The following is a 15,207-nucleotide window of genomic DNA, read 5'->3' on the forward strand; positions in this document are numbered from 1 at the left end:
ACTTTGTCTCCAGCCGGGGGCGAAAGTGAGTGCTGACTGGCTGACAGACTGCTGGAGAGGAAGAACTCAGTTTGTTTATGTTTTGAATTTGAAGATTTCAACCCTTTGACGACATGAAAACCTTCTCATTCATTCCTAGTGTTGTCACCACTAGGTGGCACTATAAGATCACCACATGTAACAGAATCACTTCCTTTCTTTCAGTGATGAGTATTTGCACTGCTGTTGAAAGGAAGCGTACAGACTTTCAAAATAAAACTTGAACGTTTCCTGTCTGGAGTGAAGAAGGAGAAGAAGCTATCTGAGGAAGCTAGATGCTAATAGCTAGCCTGTGTCTGATACAGGAAGCGGCAACATCACTTAGCTTTGTGGCTAGTAGTTTTTGTTTTTTTTTTAACATTGGGAGACTCTTGGAATAATATGAACTAGACACCAAAATCCTATTATGTGTGTAAATTAATTTATGTATTTAATTATTAATATATTCACGACCACCTGCCAACTGGACATTGAATAATGCGACTGCGATGACGTCAACGCTGCATGAGCCTGAAAGTTAACTAAGAGTCCACCTGTCACGACGGAGAGTCGAAAACAACACTTCCTGGGGGCGGGGCTTCAGGTCTGACGCTCCTAATCCACCACTGCTGTGATTGGTCCCAGCAGCAGGAGCAGCAGGAGCCTCGGGTAGGCGTAGGTTAACAGCAGGGACCACACCAGCCTGCAGGGGGAGACAGCGGCAGATTGACTCTCTCTCTTATTCTTTTGTTCGGAAACAATAAAGGTGTAAAAATGTTACCTGCTTGACTCCAGTGTTCCTCAGAAGCGTCACCCTGAGCTTAGAAGCTGGCCGACTCGACGGCCCTATCGAAGCCCGTCGAGTCGGCCACGCCTCCCCTGCCTGGGATGGTCTCTGGAGCAGTGAATCCCAGGTATGCGAGAGGGTGCACAACCCTCGTCCCCGTTGATCCTCCTGATCTCAGTGGCCTCTTTCGTCCGTTTTAATTTGTTGGTCTCAGGTGTTATGATTTTCTCTATCCCAGTCCATGCTAGGGTTACTTCTTCTGCAGTGATCCGTGATGGCTGATTTGAGATTTTCTTGTTCCGCTGTTTGTTTCTGCGTCTGTGTGAACCTCCCTGCTGTCTCCTTCTCGCATTCCTTTTGGTGTTCCTTCTTCCTGGTTATGAATGATCGTCCTGTTTCATAGGAGTCACCTGACTTGAGGGATCGCTCTGTGATTGGCTGAACGTCTGTTGACACTCGCCACCGCCTCGCGACGTCAAAAGGAGAAAATATAATTTGAAAAAAAGAAAATCTAGACAGAAATATTATTTTCAGATTATAGAGTTACTATAAAACTGTATCGTTGTTTACATCTTCTTTTATCTTCTATTAATCCTGCCGAGTTCTCCAATTAAAAATAAATCATTTAACTTCTTTTTTTTTTTAAGTAAATAACTGAAAATATAACCAACTGTATTGATGCAGTTGGACGGAGATGCTGTGATTGATTGATCATATTCAGGTGCACCTGTGATATAGGACAGTGCAGGTGCACCAGACCCATGTTAGCTCATTTGGCTAGTTAGCATGTTGTCACCAGCCTTTCCTGCCTCACTAGTTGAGGCTGCTGAAGGTTCTTTTGAGGAGGACACCAAAGCAGCAGCAGCAGCAGCAGCAGCAGCATGAGCCGCTGCTGCGTCACCACAGGGTTGAACTGTGACATCACATCCTAGTGGAAGTGATTTCCACTGACCTCTGTGAGAATAAAAAGATACATGCGGTTTTCAAGGATGAGGTCGTTGTCATGATTCCAAACAGCACCCCCGCAGGTCTGCCGTGGAACTGTCTAGTTGCTCCCACCTGTGTCCAGCACTTCCCGTGTGTGTGCAGTGATTGGCTGTGATTGGCTACCTGCCCTCACCCCCAGACAGCAGCCTAAAGGTCCTGTACCTTCTATGTCCTTATAAAGACAAAACACCTCAGTGTGATGGGGGGCGGGGCCTGTCACTCGCTCACTTCCTTCCTCTTGCCGCCGCTGCGCCGCTGCCTGTCACAGCAGCTCACACACACTCAGCGGTGACACACACTCACACACACACACACGCATAAACACGCTGCTGCAGCACCTCCTGGTCTTCACATCATCTCCTCATCATCACTGCAGGTGAGTCTGGACACACAGCGTGTGTGTGTGTGTGTATCTGTGTGTGTGTATGTCTGTGAGAGAGAGAGAGGGAGAGAGAAAGAGAGAGGTGCAGTAAGTCTTGGCCAGGTTCTACAATTCATAATCTAGATATTTGCATGGTTGATATTTGGTGATAACCAGTGAAGATCTGGTCTGACTGGTTCTGGTCTGACTGGTCTAGAGGCTCTCAATGGTTCAGTGGTTCAGTGGTTCAGCTCAGGGCGGCAAGTTGAAGAGGAAGTGGTGGTTCAGTGATGGCGGCGCTGAACACGCTAGAACAAGGACTCCGGGTCCTAGTCCTGGTCATGGTCCCGGGTCCTGGTCACCTGCTGCTGCATCTTTATTACCGCAGGCTACTGCTGGTGATGATGTAATTTCACCAGTGGACAGATCGGCACCGAGCTGTGAGCGTACTTCCTGTTCCAGCTCAGCAGCAGCGCCGAGTCTCTTCCTGTCGCTGGTTCATCGGCTTTCTCAGACCACCAATCACGGAGCTTCAGCGGCTCCAGCAACAAAAAGTCAGCAGCAGCAGTGGCTTCCAGGGATTTTCTGAGGAGGAAACTACCAGCTCTGGCCCCGCCCACCACCGCCACCTCCAACCCTGGCCCCGCCCACCACCACCAGGAAGCTAGGGCCCGAACTGACTGTGGTCATGTGACCTCGCTGAGCCGCTTTGATCCAAGATCGATACAGGAAGTGGCAGGAAGTGAGTGTCACCAAGACTTCCTGTCAGCCTTCAGTCAGGCAGGAAGTCGGGCAGAAACAGGAAGTGAAGAGAGAACTGAGTCGTTTGCACCCCTCCCCCCCTCCTCCTCCTTTGCACCCGCTTCACTTCCTCGTTCTGTTTTCTGCCTCAGTTCCTGGTTCTGCTGCTGCTCCTGCTCCACTTCCTGGTTCCGACTGGTACTGCCCCAACATGGCCACCGCCACACCCATGACCCCGGAGGAAGAGGAGGAGCTCCGAGAGGCCTTCGCCAAGATCGGTCAGACCCTCCTCCTTCACTCACACTGATATTTGGACTAGTTCAGCCTCTGACCTCTGACCTCTGACTTCTCCCAGACGTGGACAACAGCGGCACCATCAGCACCGACGAGCTGACGGAGCTGTTCAGGGCCGCCAGCCTGCCGTTGCCGGGCTACAGGATCCGGGAGATTGTTCAGGAGATGACCTCCTCCTCCAGCAGTGGGACCCTTAGCTTCCAGCAGTTCACTGAGGTCTCGCGCACACACACACACACACACAGTGAATTTTAGCAACCTGTTTCCTGTTTGCCTTAGCTTTTCTCTCTTTCTTGCTCTGCAGGAAAGAGAAATATATTTCCACATCCTCCCTGATAACGTGAATTAGAGGCCTTACACTGGCAAATTTACATTCGTGAATATAGAATTTTACAAGAATTACAACAAAATGGACCAGAAAATACTCTCAGTTGACACGTCGGTGTTCTGCAGGAGAGGCCCAGAGCCAGAGACGATATTGTCCTGATGATGATGTCACTCACAGCTCCTTCTCCTTCTTCTTCTCCCCTTCTTCTTCCTCTTCTACACCTCCTTCCAGATGGTCCAGGGCCTGAAAAGCAGCCAGGTGGCCAAGACCTTCAGGATGGCCATCAACAAGAAGGAGGGCATCTGCAGCGTGGCAGGAAGGTCTGAGCAGGCCGGGACTCAGCACTCCTACTCAGGTGACACACACACACACACACACACACACAAACACACACACATACACAGTGACTTTTAGCATAGTTGCTACCTGCTTCCACAGCTTTTCTTAAGCTAACAAACGATAACAGAAGAAGCTGACAGTTGTTGTTGTTGTGGTGGTGTCAGAGGAGGAGAAGGTGGCCTTTGTCAACTGGATCAACAAGGCCCTGGAGAAGGACCAGGACTGCAGCCACGTACTGCCAATGGACCCGACCTCCGATGACCTCTTCAGCGCCATGGGCGACGGCATCGTGCTGTGGTAGGCCCCCACACCCTCCCGCCACGGTGTCACCATGCAAAGCTAATACATGCTAGGCTAACATGCTAAGTGACTATGACTCAGCAAAATGATCAACCTGTCGGTGGCGGACACCATTGACGAGCGCACCATCAACAAGAAGAAGCTGACGGCCTTCACCATCCAAGAGAACCTCAACCTGGCCCTCAACTCGGCCTCGGCCATCGGCTGCCACGTGGTCAACATTGGGGCTGAGGACCTGAAGGAGGGCCGCCAGCACCTGGTCCTGGGTCTCCTGTGGCAGGTCATCAAGATCGGCCTGCTGGCCGACATCGAGCTGAGCAAGAATGAAGGTGTGTGTGTAGAGTGAGTGAATGAGTCAGTGTCAGTGTGTGTGTGAGTGAATGAGTGTCAGTGTCAGTGTGTTTGTGAGTGTTAGTGAGTGTCAGTGTCAGTGTGTTTGTGAGTGTTAGTGAGTGTCAGTGTCTGTGTGTTTGTGAGTGTGTGTGTGTGTCGTTCTAGAAGGTTATGAAAGCAGCTAGCAACTATGTTAAAACTCATTATGTATGTGTGTGTGTGTGTGTGTGTGTGTGTGTGTGTGTGTGTGTGTGTGTGTGTGTGTGTGTGTGTGTGTGTGTGTGTGTGTGCAGCCCTTGTGGCCCTGCTGCGTGATGGTGAGAGCCTGGAGGACCTGATGAAACTGTCCCCAGAAGAGCTGCTACTCCGCTGGGCCAACTACCACCTGGAAGCGGCCGGCTGCGGAAAGATCAACAACTTCAGCTCCGATATCAAGGTTTGACACACACACACACACACACACACACACACACACACACACACACACACACACACACACAACCTTACCACTGACCTCATGTGTCCTTGTGTCAGGACTCCAAGGCGTACTACAACCTCCTGGACCAGGTGGCGCCCAAGGGCGATGAGGAGGGAGTCCCGGCCATTGTGGTTGACATGTCCGGGATCAGGGTGAGACTTCCTGCTTTGCTCACATGACCCTCCCACCCCTCCACATCCCCTGCTGTGACAGGAAGTGGGAAGTGGATCCAATATGGTGGGGTTGCTAAGCTAGCTAGTGAGCTAGCACAGAGGTTGAAAAGGTTTTTGTGTTCCAGGTTAATGAAGCATCATTGATGCCCCATAGAGGTAGGAGTAGTATCACTTCCCAACATGGCTCTGTAAGTCACGTGATGTGTCAGGAGCTATTGGCCAATCGAAATGGGCTGAGACGCGCTGGGAATGTAAAACTGTCTTCTGTTCATTCCTGGCCTTTTCACTTTTTTAAAATATTAAAAGTATCTAAATTAAAATTCCACAATAGAGGGATTTATTATGAACTATGGTTCAGGTCAAAGGTTGTGTTTTTATTTGTATTGCAGTCTATGGGAAAAGTGCTTTTTGGAATGTGTGGGGTTTTGGCTGCAGTACCTCAAGTGGCCACAAGGAAAATAAATGTTTCTTTTGGGCCGTATGGAGTTTTGGCTGCAGTACCTCGAGTAGCCATTGGGGGGAAGAATCACTGTGCCACCTTAGAGGCTGTCTGGTCTCCAGTAGTTCTCGTCATCTGTTCATGGGGAAGCTTCAGCCAGTCAGTGAGTAAGTGACTCAGTGCTTCCCCCTGCAGGAGAAGGATGACTTGCAGAGGGCCGAGGCCATGCTGGAGCAGGCTGAGCGGCTGGGCTGCAGGCAGTTCGTCATGCCGGCCGATGTGGTGCGAGGGAATCCCAAGCTGAACCTTGCCTTCGTGGCCAACCTCTTCAACAAGCACCCAGCCCTGAAGAAACCCGAAAACCAGGACATTGACTGGAGCGCCATTGAAGGTCTGACCCCACCTGACCCCCTCCCTCCCTACCTCCCTGACTTCCTGAGTGTAATGTGATTTCCTGTGCTGCTCCTCCAGGTGAGACCCGGGAGGAGAGAACCTTCCGGAACTGGATGAACTCGTTGGGCGTCAACCCTCGAGTCAACCACCTCTATGTGTAAGTCAGAGCCCCCTGGCCCCTTGCCACACCCCATGGCCCCGCCCCCTGCATCTGACCCTGCCTTCTATTAGTTCAGCACCTTCTAATAGCTTAGCGTTAAGGCTCGGACAAGCTTTGGAAACTGCTGTCCAGCTGTTTCCAAAGCTTCCCTGAGCCTTAATGCTAAGGAAGCAGCCGGAAACTAAACCATTGTGTGTGTGTGTGTGTGTGTGTGTCACAGGGACATAGATGATGCCCTGGTCATCTTCCAGCTGTACGAGAAGATCAAGGTTCCAGTGGACTGGGATAAAGTCAACAAGCCTCCCTACTCCAAACTGGGCAGCAACATGAAGAAGGTCAGTTGGGGGGTCATGTTCTCCAAGTCTCCTGGTCCTCCTGGTTCTCCAGGTCCTCTAGGTCCTCCTGGTTCCCCAGGTTCTCCATGTCCTCCAGGTTCTGCTGGCTCTCCAGGTTCTCTTGGCCCTCTTGGTTCTCCAGGTCCTCCTGGTTCCCTTGGCTCACTAGGTTCTCCAGGTCCTCCTGTTTCCCCTGGCTCTCCAGGTCCTCCTGGTTCATCTGGTTTTCCAGGTCCCCCTGGTTCTGCAGGTTCTCCTGTTCCTCCTTGCTCTCCAGGTCCTCCTGGTTCTGCAGGTTCTCCTGTTCCTCCTTGCTCTCCAGGTCCTCCTGGTTCCGCTGGTTCTCCAGGTCCTCCTGGTTCTCCTAGTCCTCCTGGCTTTCCAGGTTCTCCAGGTCCTCCTTGTTCCAGACCCACTGATGGTGTTCCTTCTTGCCGACTGTTGCAGCTGGAGAACTGCAACTACGCAGTGAAGCTGGGGAGGGAGGAGGCCAAGTTCTCCCTGGTGGGCATCGCAGGCCAGGACCTGAATGCCGGGAACCGGACCCTGACCTTGGCTCTGCTGTGGCAGCTCATGAGGAGGTGACGGAGGCTTCTACAATGTGTGTGAGTGGTGTCAACACGCCCTCTGGTGGCGCTGACCACCTCTTCTTCTTCTCCTCCTCTTCAGGTACACCCTCAACATCCTGGAGGATCTGGGTGACGGCGAGAAGGTGACTGATGACACCATCGTGTCCTGGGTTAACTCCACCCTGAAAGAGGCCGACAAGAGACCCATCTCCGGCTTCAAGGTGACCCCCCCCCCCAGCCTTGTATCAAATTCTGAATAATTAACACCCAACAGTAGGGCAAAAAAGTATTTGGATTCTGCAAGTCCCACTTAAAAAGATGAGGTCTGTAATGTTCATCATAGGCACAGAATGTAAAAAACAAAAACAACAACAACAACAACAACAACAAAAACAAAAATGAATTCATTTGTGTAATGGTGCAGAAAATAAGTAAAAAAAGTTCACCACAACACTCTGTAATGCAACCCTGATTGGCAATGACAGAGGTCAAACGTTTCCTGTAGGTCTTCACCGGGTTCGCACACAATGCAGCTGCTACGTTGGCCCATTCTTCTTCAATGCAGATCTTCTCAAGTGCTGTGATGTTTTGGGGCGGTTGCTGGGCAACACGGACTTTCAACTCCCTTCACAGATTCTCTGTCGGATTGCGGTCCGGAGACTGGCTTGGCCATCCCAGAGTCTTGAAATGCTTTTTACGTAGCCACTCCTGCGTTGCCCAGGCGGTGTGTTTGGGATCATTGTCATGTTGGAAGATCCAGCCAAGTGAGAGTCATCCTTGGTACTTGGCTGGACTCGACTGTGGCTCAGGAGGTAGAGCGGGTTGTCCAAGGACCGACAGGTTGGCGGTTCAAATCCCGCTCCATCCGAGTCCGTTGTTGTGTCCTTGGGCAAGACACTGAACCCTAAATTGCTCCTAGGCAGCACTTTGGGGTATCGTAAGGAGGCGTTTGCCCCAAAATCTCCTGATACCTGGCCTCATTCATTCTATTCCTTAATATGGATCAGTCGTCCCGTCCCCAGCCCCAAAACATATTTCCACCTCCTTGCTTCACAGTGGGTATGGTGTTCTTGGAATGCAACTCGGCATTCTTCCCCCTCCTCCAAGCACCGCGAGTGGAGTTTTTTACCAAAGAGTTCCATTTTGGTCTCATCTGACCACACATTCTCCCAGTCCTCCTCTGGATCATCCAGACTCTGGAAAACTTCAGACGGGCCTGGACATGTGCCGGCTTAAGCAGCAGGACCTTTCGAGCACTGCAGGGTTTTAATCCATGACGACAACGTAGTGTGTTAATGGTAATCTTTGTCACTGCGGTCCCAGTTCTCTTCAGGTCATTGACCAGTCCCCCCACACTCCTCCCCCCTGTGTACTTCTGGGCTGTTTCCTCACCATTCCAAAGATAATTTGTACCCCACGAAGTGAGATCTTACATGGACTCCTCGGTCGGGGGAGATTGTCAGTGTTGTTTGTATTCATTCCATTTTCTAATAATTGCTCCAACAGTTGATCTCTTCTCACCAAGATGCTTGCCTACTGTAGATTGGCTCATCCCAGTCTTGTGCAGGTGTACAGTCTTGTCCCTGGTGTCCTTAGACAGCTCTTTGGTCTTGGCCATGGTGGAGAGGTTACAATCTGACTGTTCAAGGGTGTGGACAGGTGTCTTTTATACAGATAACAAGTTCAAACAGGTGCCATTAATACAGGTTACAACTTCTGAATGAAGACGTAACAGGTCTGTGAGGGCCAGAATTCTTGCTTGTTTTTTTTTTTTTTTTTTAGAAATAAATACTTATTTTCTGCACCATTATGCAAATAAATTTGAAGTGAGTTGAAGTGTAACTATGATGAACATTATAGACTCAAACAGATCAGAACATAAAACATCCCTTTAATCACAACAGGAAAGTGAACAATGTGTCAACATACTGATACGTATCTTTGCGTATTATTTTAGTGGTGGTACGGTAATTCGGAACCTTTTCTAGTGGTTATACAGCGTATACCTGCGTATCACGTAGACTACACCACTGCTTGGCATTAAAGGCAATGGAAACTACTTCCTGTTTCATAATGCTAAGACATCTATGAAAGCAGCTAGCAGCTACGCTAAAACGCACTGTGTCTGTGTATGTTCTGTTATCTTAGCACCCTCTGTTCTCCTAGCAACTTAGCTTAGCTTAGCCCTTCTATTACATTTGCATTAAAGCGAGGGGGGCTGTGGAAACATCTTCCTTAGCTTTAATGCTAAGAAATCCATGGAAACATCTAACGGCTACGCTAAAAACTCACTGTGTCTTTTGTGTTTTCTGTTATCTTACCACCTTTTGTTAGCTTAGCAACTTCTATTAGCTTAGCATTGAAGCAAAGGAAGGCTATGGAAACAGCTATAAGCTGTTTCCATAGCCTTCTTTATCTTTAATACTAAGAGAGGTTATAGAAGCAGCTAGGCTAAAATCTTCTGTGTGTGTGTGTGTGTGTGTGTAGGACCCGTCCATCAGCAGCAGCCTCCCGGTCCTGGACCTCATTGATGCCATCCAGCCCGGTTCTATCAGATACGAGCTGGTGAAGATTGACGACCTGACGGAGGAGGAAAAGCTCAACAACGCAAAGTCAGTAATGTCATCAAGTCATGTGATTTTGACATCTGCCAACATCCAATGTTTCGTGTCGTTGCAGCAGCATAAACAAAAAAAAAAAAAAACCACAGCTAGTTAGCTAGGTTGTGGCTAATGCTACTATACTCCAGTTGGGTGTTTGACCTCTGCTCTGCTGGCAGGTACGCCATCTCCATGGCGAGGAAGATTGGCGCCCGGGTGTACGCCCTGCCAGAGGACCTGATGGAGGTTAAACCCAAGATGGTGCTGACGGTGTTCGCCTGCCTCATGGCCCGAGGCTTCAAGAGACTCTGAACCCAGTCCAACTCAGTGACGGAGTCGTTCGCTTCCTGCATATCCAGCTCATCAGCAATCAACGAATCAGTGTGACGCTGCAGGGGCTCTAGCACCACCTAGTGGCGACGGTGGTGCAGGTTGATTTTACATTCCTTTTTGTTTCTGGATTCCCCCCCCCCTCCTGTCTTTATGCTAAGCTAACTAGCTTAATGTATGAAAAGAACTATCTGATTCACCCCCCCACTACCCCAACAGGAAGTGGACAACAAGCAGCTTCAAAGAGACTCAAAAGTTTTTAATTGGAGAGAAAAAAAAAGCATCAATAAAAAAAACTGCTTCCTGTTTGTGCTTCAGTTCAAACTTGACAAAGTTCAAAGTCTTTAATCACATCCTGGTCCAAGCTGGGCTCCGCCCCCTGCTGGCAAGCCCCACCCCGTCCCTCCCATCAGGCTGGGGTCCCTAGGGATCAGTTGGGGGTCAGGTGGGGTCACTGGGGGCAGGTAGGGATCAGTTGGGGTCAGTTAAGGGTCACTTGGGGGTCTTGGCCTCGGCGGGGGTCTCCCCAGTGTCCAGGGTCTTGAGGAGGCGGAAGAGGCCGGCGGCCTCGCGAATGCGGCTGAACTCGATGCAGAAGGCCTGAACCTCGATGAAGAGGTCCTGCACGTTGATGATCTTGTTCCTGATCAGCGACTGCAGGAAGACGCACACCAGCCGCACCAGACGGTTCTGCACACACACACACAGGGTTGCAATGCTCACTTCCTGTTTCCTGTTTCTGACACGGCAGCCGTTTCACCACACTGAAAAAGGATCCAGTTGAGTCACAGCTCCTCACATGACTGGTTAGTACTGCAGCTCGTCCTAGTGGTCAGTAAGAGTACTGCAGCTCTTCCTGGACGTCAGTGCGAGCGCTGCAGCTCCTGCTAGTGGTCAATGTGAGTACTGCAGCTCCTCATGGAGGTCAGTGTGAGTGCTGCAGCTCATCCTAGTGGTCAGTGTGAGTACTGCAGCTCCTCACGGTGGTCAGTAAGAGTACTGCAGCTCCTCACGGTGGTCAGTAAGAGTACTGCAGCTCCTCACGGACGTCAGTGCGAGCGCTGCAGCTCTTCCTGGACGTCAGTGCGAGCGCTGCAGCTCCTCCTAGTGGTCAATGTGAGTACTGCAGCTCCTCATGGAGGTCAGTGCGAGCACTGCAGTCCTCCTAGTGGTCAGTAAGAGTACTGCAGCTCATCCTAGTGGTCAGTAAGAGTACTGCAGCTCCTAGTGGTTAATGTGAGTACTGCAGCTCCTCATGGAGGTCAGTGCGAGCGCTGCAGATCCTCCTAGTGGTCAGTAAGAGTACTGCAGCTCATCCTAGTGGTCAATGTGAGTGCTAAAACTCCTCCTAGTGGTCAGTAAGAGTACTGCAGCTCCTAGTGGTTAATGTGAGTACTGCAGCTCCTCATGGAGGTCAGTGCGAGCGCTACAGATCCTCCTAGTGGTCAGTGTGAGTACTGCAGCTCTTAGTGGTCAGTAAGAGTCCTGCAGCTCCTAGTGGTTAATGTGAGTACTGCAGCTCCTCATGGAGGTCAGTGCGAGCGCTGCAGATCCTCCTAGTGGTCAGTGTGAGTACTGCAGCTCCTAGTGGTCAGTAAGAGTCCTGCAGCTCCTAGTGGTTAATGTGAGTACTGCAGCTCCTCATGGAGGTCAGTGCGAGCGCTGCAGATCCTCCTAGTGGTCAGTATGAGAACTGCAGCTCCTCATGTAGATCAGTGTGAGTGCTGCAGATCCTCCTAGTGGTCAGTGCGAGTCCTGCAGCTCCTAGTTGTCAATGTGAGTACTGCAGTTCCTCATGTAGATCAGTGTGAGTGCTGCAGATCCTCCTAATGGTCAGTGTGAGTACTGCAGCTCCTCATGTAGATCAGTGAGTACTGCAGCTCCTCATGTAGATCAGTGAGTACTGCAGATCCTCCTAGTGGTCAGTAAGAGTACGGCAGCTCCTCATGTAGATCAGTGTGAGTGCTGCAGATCCTCCTAGTGGTCAGTAAGAGTACGGCAGCTCCTCATGTAGATCAGTGTGAGTGCTGCAGCTCATCCTAGTGGTCAGTGCGAGTACTGCAGCTTCTAGTGGTCAATGTGAGTACTGCAGCTCCTCATGTAGATCAGTGTGAGTGCTGCAGATCCTCCTAGTGGTCAATGTGAGTACTGCAGCTCCTCACAGAGGTCAGTGTGAGTGTTGCAGTTCCTCCTAGTGACCAGAGTGACTACTGGAGCTCCTCCTAGTGGTCAAAGTGACCTCCTCGAGGTCAGTGTGTGAGCCGTACCTGCATGTATTTGTCTTTGATCTGCTCGCAGGTGGAGATACAGTTGGAGATGTAGAGATGGATGAACTCTGGCGGCAGGTCCACAGCGGTGGTCAGCCTGGAGACACGTTCACAACACAAGTCAGCGACTTCTCACTGCACTGCCCCCAACAGGGGGAGACCTGTACGTTCAGCAGGTTCCGAGAAAGATGGCGGCCACAGACCTGTTGACCACCTCCATGGAGTGGAGGGACATGTCCATATTGACCAGCACGGAGAAGTACTCCGTGATCTGGCTGCTCTGCATCAGCTTCAGCAGCATCTCGATGGCCATCAGCGGGTTGTTCTCCACCAGGTCGGGCAGCTTGGCCGGCGACAGGCCGATGTGGTACACCAGCTTGGGGTCCTTCTCCAGCTCGGCCAACAGCTATGCAACAGCACAGTCACATGACCCCCCCCCCAGGTCAAATCCTCCCAATTACACATCTGTGCTATGGCGACGCAAAATAAAATTAAATGAAAGACTGAAAGAAAAAAGAAAAAAGACAAAGTCTGGCGCGGCAGTGGTATCAAAGCTAAGGGAGGCTTCGATCAGCTTAGCAGGGGGATTATTGTAGGTGAGCAGCAATAATTAGGATGAGGTGGACGCCTGTTTGTTCTTTCCTACTGTTTCCAATAAAAGCCAGCAGGGGGAGACATCCTGTAAACTGGGCTTCCGACATCCTGTCATGGCCAACGCTGCTGATGCGCTCGCCAATCAGCTAAAGAAGGCTACGGACACAAGCGATTCCTCAGCTTAAATGCTAGGAAAGACTATGGAAGCAGCTACGCTGAAACTCACTGCGCGCGCGTGTGTGTGAGATCTGTTAGCTTAGCAACTTATACTGGGAATGATGACCGGAAACGGAGGGGAAGAAAGAGGCCACACCAGGTCAACTCCTCCCACTTCCACCACTGTTCATCACTGATTAGCGTGAGCAGCGGTGCTCACCTGGGATAGCTGCTGAGCCGACAGTGGACTCTTGAAGGCCTTGGCCATGATGCGCTTGATCTCCACGCCGGTGCTGTTCTTCACACACATGGAGCGGTCCCACAGGACACGGTGGTCCGGCTCAGTGGGATTCAGCCACGCCAGCTCGTCCTCGCACATGTGCAGCGGCGGCGGCGGCCGGATGAACTCTGGCCGGAAGTGACCTGGGGACGGACGGACAGACAGACAGATGCAGGGGAGCTGGGCGGGGCTAGCAGCCGTCGACGCACAATTGACCAACCAATCAAAGCACACAGACTTACTCTCCAGCGGAGGGCGGGGCCCTGTGACCAGCGTCTCGATGATCTGATTGGCCACCGAGCTGTCAAAGCCAGAGTTGGACGAGTCTGGGTCGGGGTCGTTGAGGATGCTCGGGAAGCTAGCTTTGCTCTGAGTGGGCAGCTCCGACTGACGCTCTGCAACACAAACGCACTGTGAGTTTTAGCATCGCCACTAGCTGCTTTCGTAACATTGCTTAGCTTTAAAGCTAAGCTAATAGATGGTGCTAAGCTAACAGCTTTAGCATTGCCACTAGCTGCTTTTGTAGCCTTCCTTGGATTTAATGCTAAGCTAACAGAACGCGCGCCACACAAATAAGTTGTAGTTTAGCAGAGGCGTGATTTTTGGGGGTGGACCCCACTAGCGGGGCTTCATGCTAACCTGCTAATGCTAGCTGCAGCCCGCTGATGTCCACCGACTGCGGCATGCTGCTGACGTCCATGCAGGACACCTGCCTGGGGGTCTTCTTGAACAGGTCCCTCGGGGGCGCCAACATCAGCTGGGACAGGAAGAACTTCTCCGGCTGCGTGATGGGCGGCAGGAAGCCTGCAACAGGTCACGTGACAAGAAGGGGCAGCAGCACAGCGTGAGATCACAACAAAAACATAACCTCAGCGGAAGTAACGCCTCGCCCAACGGCCGTACCGGAGAGCACCTTCTCCGGCTCCTCGCCGGCAGGTGCGGGGTTGAGCAGGTGGGCGAACACGGCGGCGAAGGGGTTGGCGGCCAGCGGCTCGGTGCGGTACATCTCCCATAGCAGGTAGAGGGCGGTGAGCCGCTGCGGGGAGCTGGGCAGCAGATCGGGTTGCTGCAGCAGCATGACGAGCACCGAGCCCACCCGGAAGTGTTCAGCCTTGCCGAAGTAGTGGTGGAAATGCGTGGAAAGGCTCTCAAAGCTGCTGCCGCAGGCCTCCTCCGAGATGATGCCCAGCAGGTTGGACAACTCCTTCGGGGCGAGAGTCATGCTGGCGGGCCGGGGCGGGCGGGTTACACTGCAAAGACACTCCGAGTGGACCCGGTGAGCGAGCAGAACCGGCTGCACCGGGAACAAAACATCAGGAGCTGCGGCGGCAGAGTTAGCCTAGGCTAGCCTGACGCTGCTAGCTGACCAAGTCTCTGGCGCAGCGGCGGGACGGAGCGACGGAAACCGACCGTGTCGTACCGGAGAGTCTCACACAGTCGGATAGAACCGGGAGGCACCCGGTGGAATTCGGCGTCCCGCTGGCTGGGAAGGAGCGTCAGTGGCCGGCCGGAGGCAGGCGTCCATCCGCTGCATTAGCCGGAGGGGTCGCCAGGCGCGGTGCATTGTGGGTGGCGTCGTCGTTTCACTTCCGGTTAAAATGGAGCGATCGCGCTCGAAAAACGTATAGTAAATAAAATAACTGGAGGGCTTTATTTCAAATTAAACAACAAATATTATTATAATTATAATTATAATAATAATTAAAAATTATTATTATGGGAAATAAAATAACTTGAGGGCTTTTTAATGTGCTCTACTGCAGGGTTTCCACTCCGTCCATTGGTTCAAACATTGTTCAGCCCTAAAATATCTTCATGAGAATATTATAATGTTCAAGTTCAAACAACAACAACACACTAGCTTGTGTTCGCGACACACTGCTGTCTGTGAGGGAGTTCATTCAAGGTTGTGAAGTTGACCCTTTTAAATGTGTTCTATGTTTAT

The 15,207-nt window shown here is 51.4% G+C and overlaps 3 protein-coding genes across 14 annotated transcripts in view; 2 read left to right on the forward strand and 1 right to left on the reverse strand.

The window, feature by feature from the left end:
• The window catches only part of nek5 (NIMA related kinase 5), an 8,294-nt gene extending 7,496 nt beyond the window's left edge, over positions 1–798 (forward strand). For 9 of the 11 annotated variants that reach the window (XM_076030450.1, XM_076030454.1, XM_076030447.1 and 6 more), the window contains one exon: positions 1–798. This exon is cut by the window's left edge. The gene's annotated coding sequence lies outside the window, so the exon portion shown is untranslated. The other 2 variants (XM_076030449.1, XM_076030448.1) reach the window with 1 other exon arrangement.
• A 1,226-nt stretch (positions 799–2,024) lies between these two features.
• lcp1 (lymphocyte cytosolic protein 1 (L-plastin)) lies at positions 2,025–10,298 on the forward strand. Of its 2 annotated transcripts, none has more exons than XM_076030462.1 (15): positions 2,025–2,168; positions 3,047–3,172; positions 3,250–3,404; positions 3,748–3,871; positions 4,020–4,152; positions 4,237–4,484; positions 4,782–4,924; positions 5,023–5,118; positions 5,774–5,969; positions 6,050–6,128; positions 6,352–6,466; positions 6,914–7,047; positions 7,136–7,256; positions 9,523–9,647; positions 9,815–10,298. In XM_076030462.1, the coding sequence occupies exons 2-15, from the start codon at positions 3,106–3,108 to the stop codon at positions 9,945–9,947; spliced, it is 1,869 nt and encodes a 622-aa protein (XP_075886577.1). In that variant the 5' UTR covers positions 2,025–2,168; positions 3,047–3,105; the 3' UTR covers positions 9,948–10,298. The 2 variants fall into 2 exon arrangements, with proteins under 2 accessions (XP_075886577.1, XP_075886578.1); XM_076030463.1 differs by having other exon boundaries at positions 9,523–9,697; positions 9,746–9,960.
• Positions 10,204–14,830, reverse strand: cnot11 (CCR4-NOT transcription complex, subunit 11). Its single transcript, XM_076030467.1, has 7 exons — positions 14,166–14,830; positions 13,902–14,066; positions 13,505–13,657; positions 13,203–13,405; positions 12,436–12,638; positions 12,233–12,329; positions 10,204–10,655 (listed from the first exon to the last, which is right to left on the reverse strand). The coding sequence occupies exons 1-7, from the start codon at positions 14,482–14,484 to the stop codon at positions 10,458–10,460; spliced, it is 1,338 nt and encodes a 445-aa protein (XP_075886582.1). The 5' UTR covers positions 14,485–14,830; the 3' UTR covers positions 10,204–10,457.
• Between the last annotated feature and the right edge of the window lie 377 nt (positions 14,831–15,207).

Source organism: Nelusetta ayraudi, unplaced genomic scaffold, assembly GCF_046127955.1.
Source record: "Nelusetta ayraudi isolate G7.1 ecotype Tasmania unplaced genomic scaffold, CSIRO-AGI_Nayr_v1 ptg000028l, whole genome shotgun sequence".
NCBI lineage: Eukaryota > Metazoa > Chordata > Actinopteri > Tetraodontiformes > Monacanthidae > Nelusetta > Nelusetta ayraudi.

Coding starts and splice junctions, on each gene's coding strand:
- lcp1 (XM_076030462.1), top strand. CDS start 3,106: ATGGCCACCGCCACACCCATGACCCCGGAGGAAGAGGAGGAGCTCCGA. Junction 3,173..3,249: donor AGAGGCCTTCGCCAAGATCG/GTCAGACCCTCC, acceptor GACTTCTCCCAG/ACGTGGACAACAGCGGCACC. Junction 5,970..6,049: donor TGACTGGAGCGCCATTGAAG/GTCTGACCCCAC, acceptor CTGCTCCTCCAG/GTGAGACCCGGGAGGAGAGA.
- cnot11 (XM_076030467.1), bottom strand. CDS start 14,484: ATGACTCTCGCCCCGAAGGAGTTGTCCAACCTGCTGGGCATCATCTCG. Junction 14,067..14,165: donor GCCGGAGAAGGTGCTCTCCG/GTACGGCCGTTG, acceptor GACCTGTTGCAG/GCTTCCTGCCGCCCATCACG. Junction 13,406..13,504: donor GCCCCGCCCTCCGCTGGAGA/GTAAGTCTGTGT, acceptor GTCCGTCCCCAG/GTCACTTCCGGCCAGAGTTC.